Raw genomic sequence first — 24,424 nt, 5'->3', positions numbered from 1 at the left:
TCTATCTGTTAGCTAATGTAGCTCCAGTCTTACCCTTCCTCTGGCAAGCGTAGCTGTCATTCCCATTCCCTTGAGCTTAACTTGTATGGAGCTCCTGTGTCCTCTTCCCTGCCTGTCTGCCTTGCTTTCGCCTAGGTGCCTGGGGGCACTTCTGTATCCTGACTCCTGTTGTTCCTGCCTGCCAGTTCCAGTTCCAGTTTCCCTGTAAGCCCTGCAGGCCGCCCGAACCTGAGGGCTCAACCCTCGGGGAACGGTGGCTAAGCATAGGTGAAGCCTAGGTCCAGTGTGTTCCTGTCCAGCAGGTTCTGGTCCCATGGGTTCCAGTCCAGTGGGCTCCACTCTGGTGTGTTCCAGTCCAGTGGGCCCCACTCCAGTGTGTTCCAGTCCAGCGGGCTCCAGTCCAGTGCGCACCCGTCCGGTGCATTCCAGTCCTGTGTATTCCTGTGCAGACCTCCAGTCCAGGGTTCCAGTCCAGTCTTGCCTCGTCTCTACCTTGAAGGTGACCTTGCCTTCCACTGCCGCTCCACGGTAGTGGCCCAAGGACTCATGAACCCAGTGCTCCCGGGGAAGAAGCCTGACAGAATGCCAAGGTCCTCGGGAACGCGACAATATCTCTCTGTGAAATAGTAGTAATAAAAGGCAAGTACATTTTTATAATATACCACTTCAATCTCCACCTGGTGCTTACTAAAGAATACAATTTAAGTCACTATTGAAGCAAGCTATACTCTCCAAATTGCAGTTATGCTGCGTTTTATTTGCAGAGGAAAAGACTTCAGATGCTCCGCATTCACTTTTGATTTTATCAGAGTGAAAGCTTCGCTTTCCAGAATTCACAGCTTGAAGACAAATTTCTGAAATGTGAACTTCATGTGAGCTTCTTCATAAGTCAAAAAACTCTGACTTTTTATATTTAATTTTTTTTTAATTTTATCTTATAAAATATATTCTGTTGTAATTTATCCTTGATTAAACTCAAGATGTAGAACACAAGGTACTTATCTTTTTTACTAGCGTGGACTATTGGGTACGCTCTACAGCGAGCCCCTGTTTTGCCAGTGCTTCATTAGGAGCGTTACCCCCAATTTTCTGTGAGTACCCTATAAAAAAGTACAACAAAATAACCTTAGCTAACGTAAAGGAGAGATATGAAAGTCAATGGAATAGCTTTAATCACTATTTTCTACTCATACCTTGTGTTGTGCCCAATCAGATTTCTATGAGGACTGCTACTGACAAGGTGGCGCTCCATTTTTAAATTATCTGTTCTTATCTGTTCTTACCTCGGAAACGTTACCCTATTTCTTACAGAAAGGCTTTCCATTCAATCCTGCTGTTCAGCCCATTAGGAGTTATGGTATTTAGTCTATTAATCCAACGTTGCTTTGTTTGAATCAATTTGCGATCCCTGTCTCCTCTACGTATAGATGCAGGGATATGATCAATTATTAAACATTTGTAGTCCCAGAATGTATGTGTTGTTTTTATACTATGAGCTACCAAAGGAGCTTCTAGTCTCTGATATTTTATATTGTGCTTGTGATCACTTAACCGTTGTTTCAGTGTTCTAGTGGTTTTTCCTACGTAGAGTTTTTTGCAAATACAAATCAAAACATAGACCACATATGTGCTGCTGCAATCTGTACTATATCTCAACAGATATGAAAGAATCAGTAGTACTCATCAGTGGACAAAATTTACATTTACCACATTTTTTATGATCTAGGGGCAATCTGCCTCCAGAGTTTGGTGTTTTAAATTGCAGTATATCTCTTAAATTCTGGCCACGTGCATATGCAATTCTCAGCTTATGATTGTAAAAAACAGGGTGTGTCTGTATAATCTTCCAATGTTTTTTAAGAACACCTACAATCTCACTAATTCCTTGTGTGTATTTCAGAACACATGTCTGCATATTTAAATCTATACCTTTGTTATTTATTTATTTATTTATAGCATTTATATCCCACAATATATATTTGCATTGTAGTAGTTGATTCCTATGATTATATTTGGCCTAGTATAGGCTGTTTTTATCATTTGATCTTTAAATTTTTGTTGTAGTGTTCTAGCTTGCCTTTTAAAAGTAGGAAAGTGGCTGCATATCCTTCGAAATCTTAGCAGCTGAGAGAATGTTAAACTCTCTTTGGTAGCTTTTGGATGATTACTGTAAAAGTGTAAGTGTATTCCGGTCGATAGACTTGATGTAAACTTCTGTACTAAATGATTGTTTATATTGTACAATAAGGACATCCAAAAAATTGATCTGTACTGACGATTGTTGCATCGTGAAAAATGCTGGCTGTCTACCAATCCATGGTCACATTTTTTATTTAAATGGTATTGTTATATACTACTACTACTACTAATTAGCATTTCTATAGCGCTACAAGGCGTACGCAGCGCTGCACAAACATAGAAGAAAGACAGTCCCTGCTCAAAGAGCTTACAATCTAATAGACAACATTTTTATGTTATGGACAGGCAACTTAATTCAATTGCAGAAAATTGTCTATATAACGATACCATTTAAACAAAAAAATGTGACCATGGATTGGTAGACAGCCAGCATTTTTCAAACTGTGTCAATTTGTCAACTGGTTAAATACAAGGGATGTAAATATAAATTTCACAATGCAACAATCGTCAGTACAGATCAATTTTTTAGATGTCCTTATTGTACAACATCAACAATCATTTAGTACAGAAGTGTACATCAAGCCTACCGATCGGAATACACTGTTACACTTTAACAGGAACCATCCAAAAGGTACCAAAGTGTCATGTCCCCTACCTCAATGCAAGCGGCGTCCTCGGGCTATGTAGGGTCCTGGCAACACACACACTTGACTGTCTCAGCCTTGAGCCATGTCTGTGTACTTCTTCTCTGGCTGTAGGCTCCTTGATTGCCTTGCTCTCATGCACCTGGATCTGCTCTCTCTGCCTGGCTTCCAGGCTTTTTAATTGCCTTGCTACTACGCGCCTGTGTTGACTTTCTCTCTGCCTACCTGACCTATGGATGCTCTCCTTCAGCTGGTTCCTGTCTACGTCAGAAAGCCTGCACTATTTCTGGGACGCTTTCCCTCTGCCTCATTGCTTTGGCTTCTACTTGGGTAAGCGTTTCTCTTCAGCGTACTCTTCTGTTTGCTGCCTGCCTATAAAGACCCTTCTTGTACCTGGATTACTCTTCTGTTTGCTGCTTGTACCTGGATTACTCTTCTGTTTACTGCCGGCCTGTAAGACCCTGCTTGGACCTGGTTGCTCTCTTGTCTGCTGCCTGCCTGGATATTCTTCCTGGACCTGGTTATTCTCCTGTCTGCTGCCTGCCTAAATATCTTAGCCTACTGCCTGTCACTCTGTTGTGACCCGCTCCTGAACTTCTTCCTTCTGCTCTCCTCTGGCTGGTCTCTCTGGGCGCCCCTTTCCTGGCCTCTCAGTATAAGGCCTGTCAGCCGTCCGCCCGCACCTGGGGGCTCAACCCTCGGGGAACGGCGGTCACCACAGGTGAACTTTGGGGTTGCTCGGCCGCCAAGCAGAACCTGGGTCCGTGTCTTTTCACACCCAGCAGCACACTGCTCAGCACAGGAACTCACCATATCTGACACAAAGAGAGTTTACCATTCTCTCAGCTGCTAAGATTTCGAAGGATATGCCCGAGCCCAAATTTTGGGAGCTAGTTGTTAAAGTAGCTACTTTAACAACCAGCTCCCCAAATTCTTAAACTAATAAACGTTTCTCAGAGCCAGCTCCCTCACACCACTGCATGTGTGCCATCTGTAGCTGAACTGCTTTTCCTGGTCCTAGTGTGCTCCTGGCCTCCCAAAATTGCAGGGCTTGCTACACCTGGCGAGAGAGCCCATTGTTACAAATTTACCAGCACATCCCTTGATAAAGGCCATATGACCCATCCAGTCTGCTCATCCTCTTTAACACCTAATTCTTCCTGTTCCTAAGCGATCCCACATGCTTATCCCATGCCTTTTAAAATTCTGGAACAGTCCTCGACTCCACCACCTCCACCGGGAGGCCATTCCAAGCCTCCACCACCCTTTCTGTGAAATAATACTTCCTTAGGTTACTCCTAAGCCTATTCCCTCTTAACTTTGTCATATGCCCCCTCATTCCAGAGCTCTCCTTCATTTGAAAAAGGCTCTCTTCCTGTACATAAATGCCCTTGAGATATTTAAACGTTTCTATCATGTCTCCTCTCTTCCAGCGTATACATGTTGAGGTTCATAAGGCTGTGCCTATAATTTTTGCATTCAAGACCGCTTACTAATTTCGTAGCCGCCCTCTGGACCAACTCCATCCTGTTTATATCTTTCCATAGGTGCGGTCTCCAGAACTGCAAGCAGTACTCCAAATGGGCCCTCACTAGAGACTTATACAACGGCACTATCACCTCCTTTTTCCTGCTGGTCATGATTCTTTATGCACCCAAGCATCCTTCTGGCTTTGACCGTCGCTATTTCTACCTGTTTGGAAGCTTTAAGGTCATCAGACACAATCACCCCCAAGTCCCGCTCTTTCTTCGTACACTGAAGTACTTCACCCCCTATACTGTACCGTTCCCTCGGATTTTTGCGACCCAAGTGCATGACCCTTAATTTTTGGGGATTAAACCTTAGTTGCCAAATATCGGTCCATTCTTCCAGCTTCGCTAGGTCCTTCCTCATGTCATTCACACCCTCCAGGGTGGTCCACCCTGTTGCAGAGTTTAATATCATCTGCAAAGAGACAAACCTTACCAGACAGCCCTTCCTTAATATCGCTCACGAAGATGTTAAAAAGAGCCGGCCCTAGGACCGATCCCTGCGGTACTCCACTGATGACATCATTTTCTTCAGAGCAAGCTCGATTTACCACTACCCTCTGTCTCCTACCATTCAACCAATTTTTAACCCAATCAATTACTCTAGGTTCCATACCGAGGGCACTCAATTTATTTATCAGTCGCCTGTGCGGAACCGTGTCAAATGCTTTGCTGAAATCCAAGTATACCACATCAAGCGCCCCTCCCACATTGTTTGGTCACCCAGTCGAAGAAGACAGTCACATTCGTCTGATGCAACCTGCCACTATTGAAGCCATGCTGCCTTGGGTCCCACATTCCATGTAGTTCAAGAAATCTCACAATCCTCCTCTTTAGAAGTGTTTCCATTAGCTTACTCACCACCGAGGTCAGACTGACAGGTCTGTAATTCCCAACCTCCTCCTTACTTCCACTGTTGTGCAAAGGAACCATTCTCAAACAGAGTTTAAAAATAAATAAAATCTATGTATATATATATAGACCCCAAAGACACTTCATATTTACTGAAGTGTGGTCTCCAGAATTGTACCCAGTACTTCAAATGAGGTTTGATTTATACAGAACACTGTGACACCCTTTTTCTTCTTATGCACCCAAGTATCCTTCTGGCTTTTGCTGTTGCCTTTTCTACCTTTTTTGCCACCGTCATTGGATAAAATAAACCCTAGGTCTCGCTGTTTTTTTTTTTCTTGTACAGAAGTATTTCACCCTCTACCACTCCTGTGTTTTTTTTTTTCAGCCCAAGTGCATAACCCTGCTTTTTTTTTAGCATTAAATCTTAGCTGCCAAATTCTAGACCATTCTTCAAGTATCATTAGGTCCATTCTCATGCTATCTACACCTTCCAGAGTATCATCTGCAAAGAGACAAACGTTACCAAATAGCCCTTCTGCAATATCTCTTACAAAATGTTGAAAAGAAACAAACCCAAGGATGGAGTAGGAAGTGACATCAGGTGTGGACATTATTCAAAAATACCATCTTAGAAACCCAGTCCAGATGCATTCCATGTATTTGCAACGGTGGAAAGACGAGACAACATCAGCCAGCATAGTTAAAAGGTGAAGTAAAAGAGACCATTACTGCCAAAAGATTGTCCTTCAAAGAATGGAAAAAGGACCCAAATGAAGCAAATAAGAAGCAACATAAGCATTGGCAAGTCAGATGCAAAGTATTAATAAAGAAGGCTAAAAGAAAATATGAAGAGAAACTAAGGCTAAAACTCACAGTAACAACTTTTTCAGGTACATCAGAAGCATAAAGCCTGCAAGGGAATCCGTGGGACCGTTGGATCATGAAGGAGCAAAAGGGGCACTCAGGGAAGGCAAGGCCATAGTGGAGAAACTGAATGAATTCTTTGCTTTGGTGTTTACGGAAGAAGATGTAAGAGATCTACGTGTATAAGAAATGGTTTTCAAGGGTGATGAAGATGAGGAACTGAAAGAAATCTCGGTGAACCTGGAAGATGTACTGAGCCAAATTGACAAATTAAAGAGTAGTAAATCACCTACACTGGATGGCATACATCTAAGGGTACTTGAAGCATGAAATTGCTGATCTGCTGTTAGTGATATTTATTTATTTATTTATTTATTTATTTGTTGCATTTGTATCCCACATTTTCCCACCCATTTGCAGGCTCAAATCTTCAGGTACTATGAACGATTTTAACGACATGAACCCTCGATACTTGATTGCTTAATTCACTCTGTCACCATTGAACTTTAACGCAATACCACTTTATTTGTCATTCCGGAAATGAACTCTCTATACCTGACTGCTTAAAGTACTTTGTCACTTATGAACTTTAATGCAATACCACTCTGTATTTCTCATTCTGATAATGGCGATCACCACTACGGCATAATGTAAGCCACATTGAGCCTGCAAATAGGTGGGAAAATGTGGGATACAAATGCAACAAATAAATAAATAATCAGTCTGCCAGAGCAGCTCGGTTGGGTGTTGAATAATGCCAAGAGCCCCCTTGTTTCCTCGCAGGTCTTTGAGCATCCAGGGTTCACTTCAGTACCAAGGTGGAGGCAGCCTTCCTCAGGAAAGGGTGGACAAGCTTCTTGCTCAAGAGAGTACATTTTTGCGTGCACCAGACCTCTAGAGCCTGGAACTAGTTGTGATTTCTTAGCTCCATGGCAGCTATGCTGAAAGAGATCCTTTGGGTGAGAGCACACATGAGATCCTTCCAGTTTGCTCTCTTATCTCACTGGTCTCCCAAATCCCAACAGTTAGAGGTCTGACTTTTGCTCTTGGTGACACTTGGAATCTGTTGCTATGTTGGCGCTCCTGAGTCACTTGCTCGGGGTGGGGTTCCTACAGCCCACAAAACTGGGTGATGGTGATGATCAATCCTGGCCTAGTGGGCTGGGGAGCCTGCAAATTGTGCAGGATCGCTGGTTGAGTCTGGAAGCTTTGTGGCCTGTCTTGGCCCTGATGTAGTCCCTTCCCTTCTTGAAGGGAAAGGCAATTCGGGTGATGTCCAGTAGTGTCTCTGCAGTAGCTTATATGAACAAGCGGGATGGCACCAGGAGTGTGGCAGTTGCTCAGGATATTTGCTGACTGTGCAGCTGAGTGGAAGTGAATCTGCCAGTGGCACATATTGCAGGAGTATTGTATATCAAGGTGGATTTTCTTATCAGGCAGCAGCTGGGCTCCTCAGGCTTCTAGTTGGTGGTGAAATGCTGTAGGGCCTTAGTCTTGAATCTGATGATGTCTCATGAGAATGCAAAGTCTCTCCTTTTCAGTCGCAGGAGAGAAAAATTGGCTGAAATCGATGTGCTGTTGCAATCCTGGCTGTGGAAACAGCTCCTGTATGTATTCCCACTATAGCTTCTGATTGGTTGAATACTTTGTAGGATTGTTAAGCATCTGCTTCTGACTTTTAGTAGCTTCAGACTGGCACTGGTGTACAGATCTAGTTCATCTATTGGTAGGATCCCTGTTTCACTTGTGATGGGGTACAGGCCTTCTGAAGCAGCGGCTGATTCTCATGGATGATCCTTCTGTTTACAGCTTGGCCTTTGAGAGGGCCTGTAAGGGCTGCTTGGTGTCCATCATATCTACTCTTCTAAAGGACAGCAAGAATTCTACATTGTTGGTGTTCAAATCTGATGTCTGAGTACTGGTGTGCACTGAGTGGGTTGCCAGCCTGGCACGTGGATTTGCCTTCCATGTTGGCCTTTTTGCAAGGTGGTCTTGATCAGGGTTGGCTCCTAGCTCTCTAAAGGTGCGGATGGTGACCTTTTCATCTTTCAGAGGAAAAATGACAAGGTACTTTATTGGTGGCACAGGAGAACATCATTTGGTTTTTGTGTGGAGTTAAGCATATTTGGCCTTTGGTGCATCTGGTTGTGCCACTGTAGTGTCCTGAAAGCCTTAGTTGATCTTCCCTTTGAGCCTTTGTGGTGGGCATCACCAAATGATCTCTCTTCTTGAAGGCTATGTTTCTGATAGCTATTTGTTTGGCCAGATGAGTCTTTGAGTTGTAGGCCCTTTTGTGTAGGGATCCTTGTCTTTTTGGGCAGACTCTGTATCTGTCTACATGGTACCTTCCTTCTTGCTGAAGGTGGTTCTTCCTCCTACTTCACCCCCTTTTTTGTCTGAATCTGTCTGTCTCCTGGAATTTTCGAACGGAAAGAAGGAAGTCTGGGAATGTTCTTCTTAATTTGGAATTTAAAGAGCCCTGATCTGTTATCTAGAAGTCACAGATTCTGCATGAATTCTTATAAGCTGTTTGTTACTCAGTGGGCTGCAAAGGGGGAAATCAGCATCTGAGGCTTCTGTGATGCTGTAGATCAAGGCTGCAATTGAGATGGCATAGATTCTACTGGAGGGGTGGTGCCTGAGGGTCTCTGTGCACATTTGACAAGGTCTCGGGCAACCTCTTAGGCAGAGGCCTGAAGAATAGCAAATTCTCAGTGCACTCATTTGTTAAATGCTACAAGATTGATATCAGGGCCAGAGAGGATGGTGTCTTGGTGGGACAGTATTGGGAGGGAGCCTTCTCTTTTTTCCTGCCCAGAGGGATAGAGCTTGCGTACATCCCATCAGTCTGATCTATCTGGACAAAAATAAAGCTGAAGTTGTTTTCTTATATGCTAATTTCCTTTCTTTGATTCGACAAGTCCAGCTCCCATCCAGAAAGACTTCAATGTTTGGGGAATCTCTTGTAGCATCTGCCTTGCACTATATCTATATAATTTACAGTTCTGTTGCACAGGGTTCCTTTGGATGTCTTGTGTTTGTATATTTTTCTGTGTGTTAGCAATGGCATTAGCATACTGACAGGTTCCAGGATGTGCCACTCCTTATCCTGGGGATGTCACTAGAAAGTTCGATTTCTCTGCCCCCATCACCCTTCAGTTTGGACTGGTCCAGCAGGAATCAAGGAAAGGAAATTAGTAGGAAAGAATAAAATTCACCTTATATACAGAAAAGGACTTTTCCTCCAAGAACTTGTCCAAGCCTTTTTAAAATCCATATATGCTAACTGCTGTTACCACGTCCTCTGGCAATGAGTTTTAGAGCTTAGCTATTCTTTGAGTGAAAAAATATTACCTCCTATTTGTTTTAAAAGTATTTCCATTTAATTTCATTGAGTGTCACCTAGTCTTTGTACTTTTTTGAAAGAGTAAAAAATCGATTCACTTCTACTCGTTCTACACCACTCAGGATTTTGTGGATCTCAGTCATATCCCCCCTCAGCCATCTCTTTTCCGAGCAGAAGAGCCCTAACCTTTTTTGCCTTTCCTCATAATGAGAGGAGTTCCATCCCCTTTGTCATTTTGGTCACTGCTCTTTGAACCTTTTCATAGTCCACTGTATCTTTTTTAAGATACGACGACCAGAACTGAACACAATACTCAAGGTGAGGTCACACTGTGGAGCACTACAGAGGCATTATAGTATTCTTGGTCTTGCTTACCATCCCTTTCCTAATAATTCCTAGCATCCTGTTTGCTTTTTTGGCCACCGCCACACACTGGGCAGAAAATTTCAGCATATTGTCTACAACAACATCTAGATCTTTTTCTTGGGAGCTGACCCCCAAGGTGGACCCTAGCATGAGGTAACTATGGTTTGAGTTATTCTTCCCAATGTACATCACTTTGTATTTGTCCATGTTAAATTTCTTCTGCTATTTGGATGCCCAGTCTTCCAATTTTCAAATGTCTTCCTGCAATTTTCATTTATTTATTTATTTATATTTATTTTCAGTGCTTGATATACCGAAAGTGATCCTTGAGGCAGCTATGCGGTTTACAATTTCTGTTACAGGTACTTTTCACAGTCTGCATGTGTTTTAACAACCTTGAATAGTTTTGTGTCATCTGCGAATTTAATCACCTCACATGTAACTTTCATTCTCATTTCCAGATAATTTATAAATATGTAAACTATCACCTGCCCCAGTACAGATCCTTGTGGCACTCCACTATTCACCCTCCTCCATTGAAAGAAGTGACCATTTAAACCTACCCTCCGTTTCCTGTCCAATAACCGATTCCTAATCCACAACAAAACATAGCGTCCTATTCCATGACTCTTTAATTGTCTCGGGATTCTCTCATGAGGAACTTTGTCAAAGGCTTTCTGAAAATCTAGATACACTACATTAATCTGCTCACCTTTATCGACAAGTTTATTCACGCCTTCAAAGAAATGAAACAAATTGGTGAGGCAAGACTTCCCTTGGCTGAATCCATGTTGACTGTCCCATTAAACCATGTTTATCTGTGTTCCGTAATTTTATTCTTTATAATAGTTTCTACTATTTTACCCAGCAAAGACATCAGGCTTACTAGTCTGTAATTTCCTGGATCACCCTTTGAACCCTTTTTTAAAAATCGGTGTTATATGAGTCAATCTTCAGGTACTATGGGAAATGTTAATGACAGGTTACATATTACTAACTGCAGATCACAAACTTCATGTTTACGTTCTTTCTGTACACTTGGATGCATGCCATCCAGTCCAGGTAATTTGCTACTTTTTTTAGTTTGTCAATTTGGCTCAGTTCTAGGTTCACCTAGATTTCTTTCAGTTCCTCCACATTGTTGCCCTTGAAAACCATTTCTGAGACAGGTAGATCTTACATCTTCTTCTGTAAAGACTGAAGCAAAGAATTCATTCAGGCTCCCTGCTATGGCCTTGTCCTCCTTGAGTGCCCCTTTTGCTCCTTCTTGATCCAGTGGTCCCATGGATTCCCTCGCAGGCTTTTCTACTTCTTATGTACCTGACAAAGACGTTACTGTGAGTTATTTTGCCTCTGCGGCAAGTTTCATATTCTCTTTCAGTTTTCTTTATCAGTGCTTTGCATCTAACTTGTCAGTGTTTATGTTGTTTCTTATTTTATTTATTATTTATTTATGGTTCATTTATACCCCACATTTTCCCACAAATGCATGCACAATGTGGCTTACATGAATTACAAAAGTAGAGAAGTACAACACATGAATTTTACAGCAGAATAAGGAGAGAACTCTAACAACAATTAGGGTGACTAAACAGCAGAATTACTAATGGAGTAAGTTTTTTCAAAAAGGAACGTCTTCAACATCTTCTTGAAAAGGTGATGATCAGATTGAGATTTTAGGTTCAGAGGTAAAGCATTCCAAGTCTTCGGGCTGGAGTAGTGAAAAGTAGAGGTAAAAAGAATCTTGTATTTGACACCCTGGCAAGACCGATAATGAAGTTGGAGATAGGTGCGGGCTGTGTTGATGGCTTTTCTTCATTTGGGTCCTTTTTCCATTCTTTGAAGGATGTTTCCTTGGCTGTAATAGCCTCTTTCACTTCACCTTTTAACCATGTTGGCTGTCATTTTCTCTTCTTTACACTTTTGTAAATTTGTGGAATGCATCTGATCTGGGCTCCCAAGATGGTATTTTTAAACAACGTTGATGACTGATTTCAAGTCCCTAACCTTTGCAGCTGATCCTTTTAGCTTCTTTTTTAACCATTTCACTCCTTTATCATAGTAGCCTTTATGAAAATTAAATGCTGCTACAGTAGATTTCCTTTGTGGCTTCACTCCAGATATTAGCTAAAACTTGTTCATGTTATGATTACTGGTTCCCAGCAGATCTAACGCCATTTACCTCTTATACTATGTCCTTCATTCCACTAAGTACTATATTTCTCTTGGGAGTGTCTTCATAGGCTGTTTTCTTACATGCCCTTTTTCAAGGCCCTGAAAAGTGGTTATGAAAGGGTAGGCTGACCTCAAGTGTTTTTGTATAAGATAGGATTGGGAAGAAGCCATTCATATTTCAACAATAGGTTGGGATTGGTTATTTCTTGTTTCCTAAGGGTCAGTGACCTTGTTTCTAGGGGGGGGGGGGAAGAACCTCATCAGAAAAAAGATGGAGGTTTTGATTTCTGGAATGGATCTTGGGTTGTCCTCTGTGCTGGTGGGCAAGCAGCAGTCTTCCAGACCTAGAGGTCCCAGGCACAGCTTATCTGATGCCTGTAGCTATATGGAAGTCCTGAGGTATTGTGCCTGGATTCATGGTCAGTATACGTTTTGGTTCTAAATCTGTGGAATTTGTGGTTGTGCTGCCCATGGCTGGCACAACCTCTAGAATGCATATAGGTGCTCTTCCCTGTGAATCAAAATTTTCCTTGGGAAGTTCTTGGAGATTGGTCTCAGGTTGTGGGAGGTGAGACCTCAGGAGGTCCTCACCTCCACTCGTGCCCTTCGACAAAAAAGAGCCTTGGGTCAGTTTGTTCAGTGGTTTAGAGTCACCTTGCGGCTGTCAACAGACTATTTACTGTTAGACTGCCAGAGTGTTTTAAAGAGGAATCCATTCTTATTGTGGGCCTATAACTTAACGGTGGGCCTTTTCTGTAGTAGACAGAGGAGCTGATTGATTTTAGGTGAACACTCTCCTTCAGGTAAAATGGGAGGGAGTCATTTCTGAGTCTCCTTTTCCCGAAGAGCATCTAGTGTCCCTTGGCTCGATAATCGAGGATGATTCTTGTAAGCAGGAGTGACAGTGTCCCCTCGATCTATAAGGCATCAAGGAAATGACATTATCAGGTTAGTATAAATATTACCATATTCCTCTTCCATTTGGCTTTACTCATTCTATTTTGTTTTAGTGACTTTTTTTTCCATTTATCTGTGGAAGTGTCATGAACATAAGTGCTAATGTTTTAAGAGGCAGTTTCTTGCCTCTACAATAATGTTTACTCAATCTACTTATAGAGAAATTGAGACATTAATGCTGTTTGTATGCACATGGGAAGAAAAGTGCTTTTTTGTCTGATTAAAATTAGCATGTGATTTGGTTAAGTTTGTATTGCATAAATAACCAAATTAATATTGCAGAGCTTATTATTGTGTTTTTTTTAAATGTAGGCTTCCATCTGTCGGAGCAGCCAGCCTCTGTCTGGATTTAGTGCACGATGCCTTGAGGATGAACAGATGCTACAGGCTATAAGAAAAGCAAATCCTGGAAGTGATTTCCTTTACGTGGTTGACACTCGGCCTAAAGTAGGTAGTAATGAGAAAAAAATAGTCAGTGCATTGAACAGATCAAAACTGTTTCTGAAGTCCGCATAGTTACTTTATTTAATGTATTCTGTGTGCTTCAACTGGAAATTACAGTTCCGTTCTAGGACAGGGGTGTCCTTTTTTAAATTTTCAAGCAAAGGGCAGTTTAACTAAAGTTTGGGAACTGCACACACCAACCCGTTGTTGAAAAGTTGACAGTGTTATAGATGTGAACCCTTTTTCCTGTTCTTTCTATTCTAGTAGGGAAACCATTAGTGTGTTGAAATTCTTTGCGCCACAAGCTGTTAAGTCCAGCTTCATCCCTCCTGTTTTTCTGTTTCTCACTACTAGTGGTCCAGGCTGAAAGAAGCTATAAATATGGCCACAAACCTTTATGTAAGGAGAGTAAATAAAAGCAAGAGAAAAAGGAAACCGGTATGGTTCTTCAAGCAATTGGCTGAGAAAATAAAGGCTAAAGAGCTGGCGTTTATGAAATACAGAAAAACTCAAGAAGAGGAACACGGAGAGGAATACCAGATGAAACTGAAAGAAGCCAAGAGAGAGATACGTCTGACGAAAGTGCAAGCGGAAGAACAAATGGCTAGAAATGTAAGGAGGAGCAACAAAAATTTCTTCAGGTATATTAGTGAAAGGAGGAAGACTAAAAATGGAATTATGAGACTGAAATATGCTGTGGACCGCTATGCAGATAATGATGAAGAAAAAACAAATTTGCTAAACAGATACTTTTGTTCTGTTTTCACTGAAGAAAATCCTGGAGAAGGACCACGATTGACTGGCAAAAGTACATATAAGAATGGAGTGGATATAGCACCATTCACAGAAGAGAGTGTGTATGAACAACTTGAAAATCTAAAGGTGGACAAAGCCATGGGACCGGACGGAATCCACCCCAGGATATTGAGGGAGCTCTGAGAGGTTCTGGCGGGTCCTCTTAAAGATTTGTTTAATAAATCCTTGGAGATGGGAGAGGTTCCATGGGATTGGAGATGAGCAGATGTGGTCCCTCTTCACAAAAGTGGTGATAGGAAGAAGCTGGAAACTACAGGCCGGTAAGCCTCACTTCGATTATTGGAAACGTAATGGAAGCGATGCTGAAGGAAAGGATAGTGCATTTCCTGGAAGCCAATAAGTTGTAAGATCTGAGACAACATGGTTTTACCAAAGGTAAATCGTGCCAAATGAATCTCATTGAATTCTTTGACTGGGTGACCGGACAATTGAATCAAGGATGTGCTATAGAAGTAATCTACTTAGATTTCAGCAAAGCTTTTGACACGGTTCCCCACAGGAGGCTCTTGAATAAACTTGACAGGCTGAAGATAGGACCCAACATGGTGAACTGGATTAGGAACTGGTTGACGGACAGACGCCAGAGGGTGGTGGTTAATGGAATTCACTCGGATGAGGGAAAGGTGTCACGTCTGTGGCCGTGACCACCCTCATACTTACCCTATTTCTGGGAGTCAGTGGCTGTGCTGGCTTCTGCTTGTCTCTGTGTCTGTCTCTGTCTTAGTTTCTCTCTGGCTCTGTGTGCTGATTGCCCTACTGAACCTCACCTGTGTGGGCTTTGCCTCTTCCAAGATGGCTGCCGCTGCCTCATCCTTGCCAGTATCCAAGATGGCTCCCGCTGTTCCTTCCTATGGAATGACTGCTTTGTGTGTCAAGCCTCTGTTTGGTTGCAAGGTGATTACTGCAGATGTGGCTCTGGTCTTGATGGGCTTTATTAGTCACCTGAAGACTACTGTCCTGGCCTTTGCATTGCCATTTCCTCCGCAGTGCCTTAGGTCCCGAGGTTAGTGTGCTGTTAGCACCGTTTGCTTTCCTTGTCTTTTGCTCTGTGGGTTTTCTGCCCTTCTGTGTTTATTGTTCTGTGGGCTTCCAGCCCTTCTGTGTTATTTGCTCTGTGGGTCTCCTACCCTTCTGTGGGTTTTCAGCCCTTCTGTGTTTATCGCTTGTGGGTTTCCAGCCCTTCTGTGTTTATAGCTCTGTAGGGTTTCAGCCCTTCTGTGTTTATTGCTCTGTGGGTCTCCTACCCTTCTGTGGGTTTTCAGCCCTTCTGTGTTTATCGCTTGTGGGTTTCCAGCCCTTCTGTGTTTATGGCTCTGTAGGGTTTCAGCCCTTCTGTGTTTATTGCTCTGTGGGTCTCCTACCCTTCTGTGGGTTTTCAGCCCTTCTGTGTTTATCGCTTGTAGGGTTTCAGCCCTTCTGTGTTTATTGCTCTATGGGTTTCCTACCCTTCTGTGTCTAGCTCTGCTAGTTCTCTGTGTTTGTTTCCTGTGTATGACTTGTTAGCTTGGGCACAGCTTTGTTGTTAGCTGGTGTATAGCTTTACTAAGTCTTCTGAGTTTGCTCTGTGTCTGTTTCCAGTGCATGACTTGTTAGCTTGGGCACAGCTTTGTTGTTAGCTGGTGTATAGCTTTACTAAGTCTCCTGAGTTTGCTCTGTGTACGTTTCCAGTGCATGACTTGTTAGCTTGGGCACAGCTTTGTTGTTAGCTGGTGTATAGCTTTTCTAAGTCTCCTGAGTTTGCTCTGTGTATGTTCCTGTGTATGACTGGTTGCCTGGGTATAGCGTTCCTATTAGCCTGGGTACAGTCTACTAGTCATTGTGTTGATTCCTGCTGACTGCCAGAACCCGGACAGTTCCTGCTTGTCTGCCTTGACTTCACCTAGGTGCCAGGGGGCACTCCTGGATCTTCATTCCTGCTGTTCCTGTAAGTCCTACCGGCTGCCAGAACCTGAGGGCTCAACCCGAGGGGGAAGGCAGTCAAGTGTAGGTGAAGCCTGGGTCCAGGGTGTTCCAGTTCCGCTCCAGTGTGTTCCAGTCCAGCGGGTTTCACTCCTGTATGTTCCTGTCCAGTAGGGCCACTCCAGTGTGTCCAGTCCAGCGGGCCTCACTCCAGTGCGCACCTGTCCGGTGCGTTCCAGTTCCGAGTATTCCAGTGTAGAACTCCAGTCCGGAGTTCCGGTCCAGTCTTGTCTTATCTCTACCTTGTAGGTGATCTTGCCTGCCACTGCCGCTCCACGGTAGTGGTCCAAGGACTCACGAAACCAGTGCTCCCGGGGAAGAAGCCTGACAGTGTGCCAAGGTCCCCGTGCACGTGACAGAATGCAAAGGCCATGAGTCCGGCAAGATCATCCGCCCAGCGGGGACTACCGTCCATGTCCGAGTTCCTCACGAACCATCCGGAGGTAGTCCTTAATTTGTGGTCCGATCCCTATATCAACCCAATTTTTTCTGTGAATCGTTTTTTGACCCTCCGCGACTACCGGAAGAAACTTTTGTCTGATCCCACCCTGAGAGATACTTTGGAAGCGGCAGCTGAGCGAAAGCGTCTCCAGAGGTGTAGGGTCCGCCATAGCCCAGTTTCGGATATTGATCCGTTGACTCAGCTTTATGAATACCGCTACAGACTCCTCGAGGAGCCAGCCCTGCGGGATACTCCAGAAGCAGAGGCTGAACGAATACGCTGTGGAAGGCCCAGGCTCGGGGCTTCCCAGCGGGTGGTACAGAACAATCGGGGTGCCTCTCGCAGTTCAGCTCCTGTTCGGGATGTCAAGTCCAGCCAAGCTCCTAAGCCCGTCCGAGGGGTACTTCCTACCAAGCCCCTGACCCCAGTTCAAGTAGCGCGGCCGCTTAAAAGCCTGAGTCCAGTCCAGGGGATGCTTCATACTAAACCTCCAATTCAAGTCCAAGTAACGATGCCACTTAAGGCTCCGAGTCCAGTCCGAGGGAGGCTTTCGATGGAGCCTCGGATTCCTGTTCGAGTGGTGCTCCAGGTCGAGCCTCCAGTCCTCGTTCAACTGGCACGCCCTCTGAAACCTCTGAGTCCAGTCCGTGGGGTGCTTCTGACGGAGCCTCAGATTCCTATGCAAGTGGCGCTCCAGGTCGAGCCTCCAGTCCTCGTTCAAGTGGCACGCCCTTTGAAGTCTCCAAGTCCAGTCCGAGGGAAGCCTTCGATGGAGCCTCAGATTCCTTTGCAAGTGGCGCTTCGGGTCAAGTCTCCGGTTCTTGTTCAAGTGACCCGTCCAGTCAAGCCACTAAGTCCAGTTCGAGGGGGGCTTCTAACCAAGCCTCCGATGCCAGTCCACAGGGTGGTTCAGGTGGCACCTCCGCTTCCAGTCTGGAGGGTACCTCCAATCAAGCTCCGAAGGCCAGTTCGAGTGGCGCTTCCGCTCGAGCCTCCGATCCCTGTCCAAAGGGTGTGTTCTGTCAAGCCTCAGTTAAAGTCCAGTTCGCAGGGCGCTCCCAGCCAAGCTCCTGAGTCCAGTTTGAGGGGCCCTGCCAGTCAAGCTTCTGATACCAGTCCGGGTCCCGGTCCCGGTTCAGCTCCTGTTCAGTCCGAAGCAATAGCTGAGAGAAGATGTGTTCAACGGCTTGGGGCCCGGAGAAACCCATTTTCTGCATTTCAGCCTGCTAGCATGCTCTGGGGATCCCAGGGCCGTCTCCTCTTGAACCCTGCTCGGCAGACGCTGCCTGAAGCTAATGTTAGAGAGACGTCCCAGTCCGGCCAGAGGGGGGCATCCAGCCTTGCAGCTGAATCTCTTCCAAGTTCCAGCCAAGATGCTGCACCTGCTCCGAGCTCCAGTTCCAGCCAAGATGCTGAGTCCGTTCCAAGTTCCACTTCCAGCCAAGATGCTGACCCTGCTCCGAGCTCCAGTTCCAGCCAAGATGCTGAGTCTGTTCCAAGTTCCAGTTCCAGCCAAGATGCTGACCCTGCTCCGAGCTCCAGTTCCAGCCAAGATGCTGAGCCAGTTCCAAGTTCCAGTTCCGGCCAAGATGCTGACCCTGCTCCGAGCTCCAGTTCCAGCCAAGATGCTGAGTCCGTTCCTAGTTCCACTTCCAGCCAAGATGCTGAGCCTGCTCTGAGTTCCAGTTCCAGTCAAGCTTCTGACGCCCGCCTGGGTCCCAGTTCCGGTTTGCTTCTTGACTCTAGTCCGGGTCCCAGTGCCGGTTTGTTTCCTGAGTTCAGTCTGGGTTCCCTCAGAGAAGGGTTCCTTTTGAACATGGTTCCTCTTGATGCATCCAAGTTCCTGAGTTGGCCCAGCGGTGATTGGAAGGAGCCTCCTGTTGACAAGTTCCGCTCCTGTCTGCCAGTTTTGAACTTCTTTGTGACTTCCAGTCCAGTGATCCATGTCTGGGGGTTGAAACCGATCAGAAGGTTTCACCACAGTTACCCCTGGACACCTGATCTCCTCAGGGAGACCGAGAGGGGGGTCTTGAGGAGGGGGTACTGTCACGTCTGTGGCCGTGACCACCCTCATACTTACCCTATTTCTGGGAGTCAGTGGCTGTGCTGGCTTCTGCTTGTCTCTGTGTCTGTCTCTGTCTTAGTTTCTCTCTGGCTCTGTGTGCTGATTGCCCTACTGAACCTCACCTGTGTGGGCTTTGCCTCTTCCAAGATGGCTGCCGCTGCCTCATCCTTGCCAGTATCCAAGATGGCTCCCGCTGTTCCTTCCTATGGAATGACTGCTTTGTGTGTCAAGCCTCTGTTTGGTTGCAAGGTGATTACTGCAGATGTGGCTCTGGTCTTGATGGGCTTTATTAGTCACCTGAAGACTACTGTCCTGGCCTTTGCATTGCCATTTCCTCCGCAGTGCCTTAGGTCCCGAGGTTAGTGTGCTGTTAGCACCGTTTGCTTTCCTTGTCTTTTGCTCTGTGGGTTTTCTGCCCTTCTGTGTTTATTGTTCTGTGGGCTTCCAGCCCTTCTGTGTTATTTGCTCTGTGGGTCTCCTACCCTTCTGTGGGTTTTCAGCCCTTCTGTGTTTATCGCTTGTGGGTTTCCAGCCCTTCTGTGTTTATAGCTCTGTAGGGTTTCAGCCCTTCTGTGTTTATTGCTCTGTGGGTCTCCTACCCTTCTGTGGGTTTTCAGCCCTTCTGTGTTTATCGCTTGTGGGTTTCCAGCCCTTCTGTGTTTATGGCTCTGTAGGGTTTCAGCCCTTCTGTGTTTATTGCTCTGTGGGTCTCCTACCCTTCTGTGGGTTTTCAGCCCTTCTGTGTTTATCGCTTGTAGGGTTTCAGCCCTTCTGTGTTTATTGCTCTATGGGTTTCCTACCCTTCTGTGTCTAGCTCTGCTAGTTCTCTGTGTTTGTTTCCTGTGTATGACTTGTTAGCTTGGGCACAGCTTTGTTGTTAGCTGGTGTATAGCTTTACTAAGTCTTCTGAGTTTGCTCTGTGTCTGTTTCCAGTGCATGACTTGTTAGCTTGGGCACAGCTTTGTTGTTAGCTGGTGTATAGCTTTTCTAAGTCTCCTGAGTTTGCTCTGTGTATGTTCCTGTGTATGACTGGTTGCCTGGGTATAGCGTTCCTATTAGCCTGGGTACAGTCTACTAGTCATTGTGTTGATTCCTGCTGACTGCCAGAACCCGGACAGTTCCTGCTTGTCTGCCTTGACTTCACCTAGGTGCCAGGGGGCACTCCTGGATCTTCATTCCTGCTGTTCCTGTAAGTCCTACCGGCTGCCAGAACCTGAGGGCTCAACCCGAGGGGGAAGGCAGTCAAGTGTAGGTGAAGCCTGGGTCCAGGGTGTTCCAGTTCCGCTCCAGTGTGTTCCAGTCCAGCGGGTTTCACTCCTGTATGATCCTGTCCAGTAGGGCCACTCCAGTGTGTCCGGTCCAGCGGGCCCCACTCCAGTGCGCACCTGTCCGGTGCGTTCCAGTTCCGAGTATTCCAGTGTAGAACTCCAGTCCGGAGTTCCGGTCCAGTCTTGTCTTATCTCTACCTTGTAGGTGATCTTGCCTGCCACTGCCGCTCCACGGTAGTGGTCCAAGGACTCACGAAACCAGTGCTCCCGGGGAAGAAGCCTGACAGTGTGCCAAGGTCCTCGTGCACGTGACAAAAGGTGAGTAGTGGAGTGCCTCAGGGATCATCACTGGGGCCGATTCTGTTCAATATATTTGTGAGTGACATTGCTGAAGGGTTAGAAGGTAAAGCTTGCCTTTTTGCGGATGATACCAAGATTTGTAACAGAGTGGACACCCCGGAGGGAGTGGAAAACATGAAAAAGGATCTGCAGAAGCTACAAGAATGGTCTAAGGTTTGGCAATTAAAATTCAATGCGAAGAAATGCAAAGTGATGCACTTACGGAGTAGAAATCCGCGGGAGACGTCTGTGTTAGGCGGAGAGAGTCTGATATGTACAGACGGGGAGAGGGATCTTGGGGTGCTAGTATCTGAGGAACTGAAGGTGACAAAACAGTGTGACGGTGGCCATAGGCTGTATAGAGAGAGGTATGACCAGCAGAAGAAAGGAGGTGTTGATGCCCCTGTATAAGTCGTTGGTGAGGCCCCACCTGGAGTATTGTGTTCAGTTTTGGAGGCCGTATCTTGCTAAGGATGTAAAAAGAATTGAAGCCGTGCAAAGAAAAGCTACAAAAATGGTATGGGATATGCGTTATAAGATGTATGAGGAGAGACTTGCTGACCTGAACATGTATACCCTGGAGGAAAGGATAAACAGGGGTGATATGATACAGACATTCAAATATTTGAAAGGTATTAATCTGCACACGAACCTTTTCCGGAGATGGGAAGGCAGTAGACCTAGAGGACATGAAATGAGGTTGAAGGGGGGCAGACTCAAGAAAAATGTCAGGAAATATTTTTTCACGGAGAAAGTGGTGGATACTTGGAATGCCCTCCCACGGGAGGTGGTGGAGATGAAAATGGTAACGGAATTAAAAAATGTGTGGGATAAACATAAAGGAATTATGTTCAGAAGGAATGGATCCTCAGAAGCTTATTGGAGATTGGGTGGCAGCACTGGTGGTGGGAGGCGGGGCTAGTGCTGGGCAGACTTCTACAGTCTGTGCCCTGAAAATGGCAGATACAAATCAAGTATATCTCCAATAGGTGGTAATGGGAGTGACTGAGTAAGTACTGTACTATGCTAAACTTCCACTGTCTTAGTAAGGAGCAGTGAACTTCACTATAGAATCCGTGCTTCTTCTGTTAAGCGCTCCGACAATCGTGGAGGAAAAAAGCCTCAAAATGCCTCGCTCCATTCAACTTCTTACTGGCACCGAAACCAATTTAGTTGGCCAATTACTTGGTCTTAAGGGGATTTAGTATTTATCATGTGCAAAAAACCTCCTCGATGTCAAAAGGACATATATAGAACTGGTGCTGTGGGCATCTTTTTATCTTAAACTTTGTCTCACTAGATGTTCTGCATGCACTGTCTAGTGAATATCAATCAAGCAAAATAAACTTAGCTTGTGTTGGACTTTCGATTGGAATCCACGGTTGCCACATCAAAATTTCCCTTGACCAACGGTGGCCAACATTTCGCGGTGCTATTTTAACAGACTGTAGCTGCTTCAGGGTCCATACGGGAAATAACTGTGGAGAAATAAACAGACTATAAGATATCCATCTGCTACATCTTGCGTGGGATACCAATCTCGCATTTGCTTCTTACAAAACTCCTTTTCCACCTTCACCTCTACTGTGTCTTCACAGATTATCTTGTTTCCTTTATATCTGATCTTCCCTTGCCCTCTCTTTCCTCTCATACAGCTCTTGCAAAGACTTCAGGGCAGCTTGCAGGTTTTAAGGTGATGGTTCTGTAGAGGAATAAGTACATAAGTATTGCCACACTGGGACAGACCAAAGGTCCATCAAGTCCAGCATCCTGTTTCCAACAGCGGCCAATCCAGGTCACAAATACCTGGCAAGATCCCGAAAAGTTCAATATATTTTATGCTGCTTATCCCAGAAATAGCAGTGGATTTTCCCCAAGTTAATTTAATAATGGTCTATGGACTTTTCCTTTAGGAAGCCGTCCAGACCTTTTTTAAACCCCGCTAAGCTAACCGCCTTAACAACATTCTCTAGCAACGGATTCCAGAGTTTAATTACACGTTGAGTGAAGAAAGTTTTCTCTGATTCGTATTAAATTTACTACTTTGTAGCTTCATTCCATGCTCCCTAGTCCTAGTATTTTTGGAAAGAGTAAACAAACGATTCACATCTACCCGTTCCACTCCGCTCATTATTTTATACACCTCTATCATATCTCCCCTCAGCCGTGTTTTCTCCAAGCTGAAGAGCCCTATATGCTTCAGCCCTTCCTCATAGGGAAGTCGTCCCATCCCCTTTATCATTTTCGTCGCCCTTCTCTGTACTTTTTCTAATTCCAATATATCTTTTTTGAGATGTGGTGACTAGAATTGAACACAATATTCGAGGTGCAGTCGCACCATGGACCAATACAAAGGCATTATAACATTCTCACTTTTCTTTTCCATTTCTTTCCTAATAATACCTAACATTCTATTTGCTTTCGTACCCGCTTCAGCATACTGAGCAGAGGGTTTCAATGTAACATCAACGACAATGCCAAGATCCCTTTCTTGGTCGGTGACTCCTAACGTGGAACCTTGCATTACGTAGTTATAGTTTGGGTTCCTCTTTCCCACATGATACCTGCAAGAACAGGAAGCCAAGGTTGAAGGTTTAAACAGAGGGTCTGTGATATGATGCTCATGGCTGCATTCCAGTGGGCATCACAAAATGTATATTTAGTAGTTGCCTTCCGCTGAGCCCTCTAGAACTACGCCCCTAAAGGTGGCCCTGTGGTTAAGGGGAACTAGCAGTTTCCAGTATGCTCCATCATAGGCTTAGGGGGTTGAAAAGGCCTAACATTTTTTAAGCCTAATGTTGAAATGTGAAAATATAAATAGAAAGGAAAAAAATATCCTTAGCTAGAGTATTGTAGACAGAAATAACAGATCAGACTGGGTAGCCCTATTGGTTCTTGTCTTTCATGATCTACTGTTACATTTTATTTTAATGGTGTAGTACACATTTTAGCAATCTTGTGTGACTGAAATTAATTTCAGAATTGTATTTGATATATATGCTGTTTGCTTTTTACTGTTTTTGACAGTTACTCTGCTTTACATTTGCAGCTCAATGCCATGGCAAATAGAGCAGCAGGGAAGGGCTATGAGAATGAAGACAATTACTCCAATATTAAATTTCAGTTTATAGGTATCGAAAACATCCATGTTATGAGAAACAGTCTTCAAAAAATGCTAGAAGGTAAAGTCTTTTCATCATTTCCTCCTTCTCCCAAACATACTGTGATGTCAAAATAATAGGTACATCATGATCAGTATTATAGATGAAGACTTTTTAAAATCCCAAAGAATGGTACAGCCTGATACAGTTTGACTTTTGTTTCTGTCAGAAATGTTTCTACCTACCCCTGCATCCTTCATGCATAGTCTGCATTAAAATAAGTGATATTGTCCAGTAGCATAGCCAGAAATGAATTTCTGGGTGGGCCCATGCACTTTTCCCCTGCATATCACCCTTCCCCTTCCCCCCCGCACGTTAAAAATTAATACCTTGGCTGGCAGGTATCCCCATGCCCTGCCAGCTGAAGATCTCCTCCTCTGGAGCCCCCTGGACTATCTGAACACTGAAGTCAACGGTGTGATTCCAGCTGTAGACACTGGTACCTCCTATGCGTTTTCAGTTCATGCCAAAGTTAACAATGTTCAGACAGTTTGGGACTTTTGGCAGAGGTCGTCTTCAGCTGGTGGGGCTTGGGGATCTCCAAGGATGTGCTCCATTGCAGGGTAGGCCTGAACCCAAAGTGGCTAGGCCCCTGCCCACTTGGGCTAACTTGTGGCTATCTCACTGGCATTACCACATTTACTGTGAATTTGACTTTGAGGCTCAACTTTGTGCTTAAATGGTTTACTGAGTGAAAAAAATTGTGAACTTCTGAGCTGCATTAAAGACACTCTGGTATGTTGGTGATATATTAAAACCATGAAGGAAAATTGATTGCAGTATGTTCTATAAAACATTTAACTTTCAGCCTACAAACTTGCATTCATAACAATGTCAGCTGTTGTTTGCAAGCTGAAAGTTGGTTTGTGTTGCAAGTTATTTACAGTGTTAAATTTGGAGGAAGAATAATTAGAATAACGTTAATCAAAGATTTTATTTTGTGGTGAGTCTAGTGCTTGGTTGTAGCTAGTGAGCAAAGAGTTGAATTGCAGGTTTATGGGGTCTGATTTGTTGAAACAAGTCTCTTGCTGAGGATTCTGCAGAATTTTAATATG

The 24,424-nt window shown here is 44.6% G+C and overlaps 1 protein-coding gene across 1 annotated transcript in view; it reads left to right on the top strand.

Annotated features, from left to right (window-relative positions):
- Positions 1 to 24,424, top strand: part of MTMR7 (myotubularin related protein 7) — a 165,992-nt gene that overhangs the window by 44,818 nt on the left and 96,750 nt on the right. Inside the window, exons 6-7 of the mRNA XM_030192649.1 lie at positions 13,188 to 13,322; positions 23,258 to 23,390. Of these exons, the coding sequence (XP_030048509.1) occupies positions 13,188 to 13,322; positions 23,258 to 23,390 (268 nt within the window). The remainder of the gene's footprint in view (positions 1 to 13,187; positions 13,323 to 23,257; positions 23,391 to 24,424) is intronic.

The sequence above is a fragment of the Microcaecilia unicolor genome, chromosome 2 (genome assembly GCF_901765095.1).
Source record: "Microcaecilia unicolor chromosome 2, aMicUni1.1, whole genome shotgun sequence".
In the NCBI taxonomy this organism is placed as follows: domain Eukaryota; kingdom Metazoa; phylum Chordata; class Amphibia; order Gymnophiona; family Siphonopidae; genus Microcaecilia; species Microcaecilia unicolor.
This window is presented reverse-complemented; position numbering and strand designations above follow the sequence as displayed.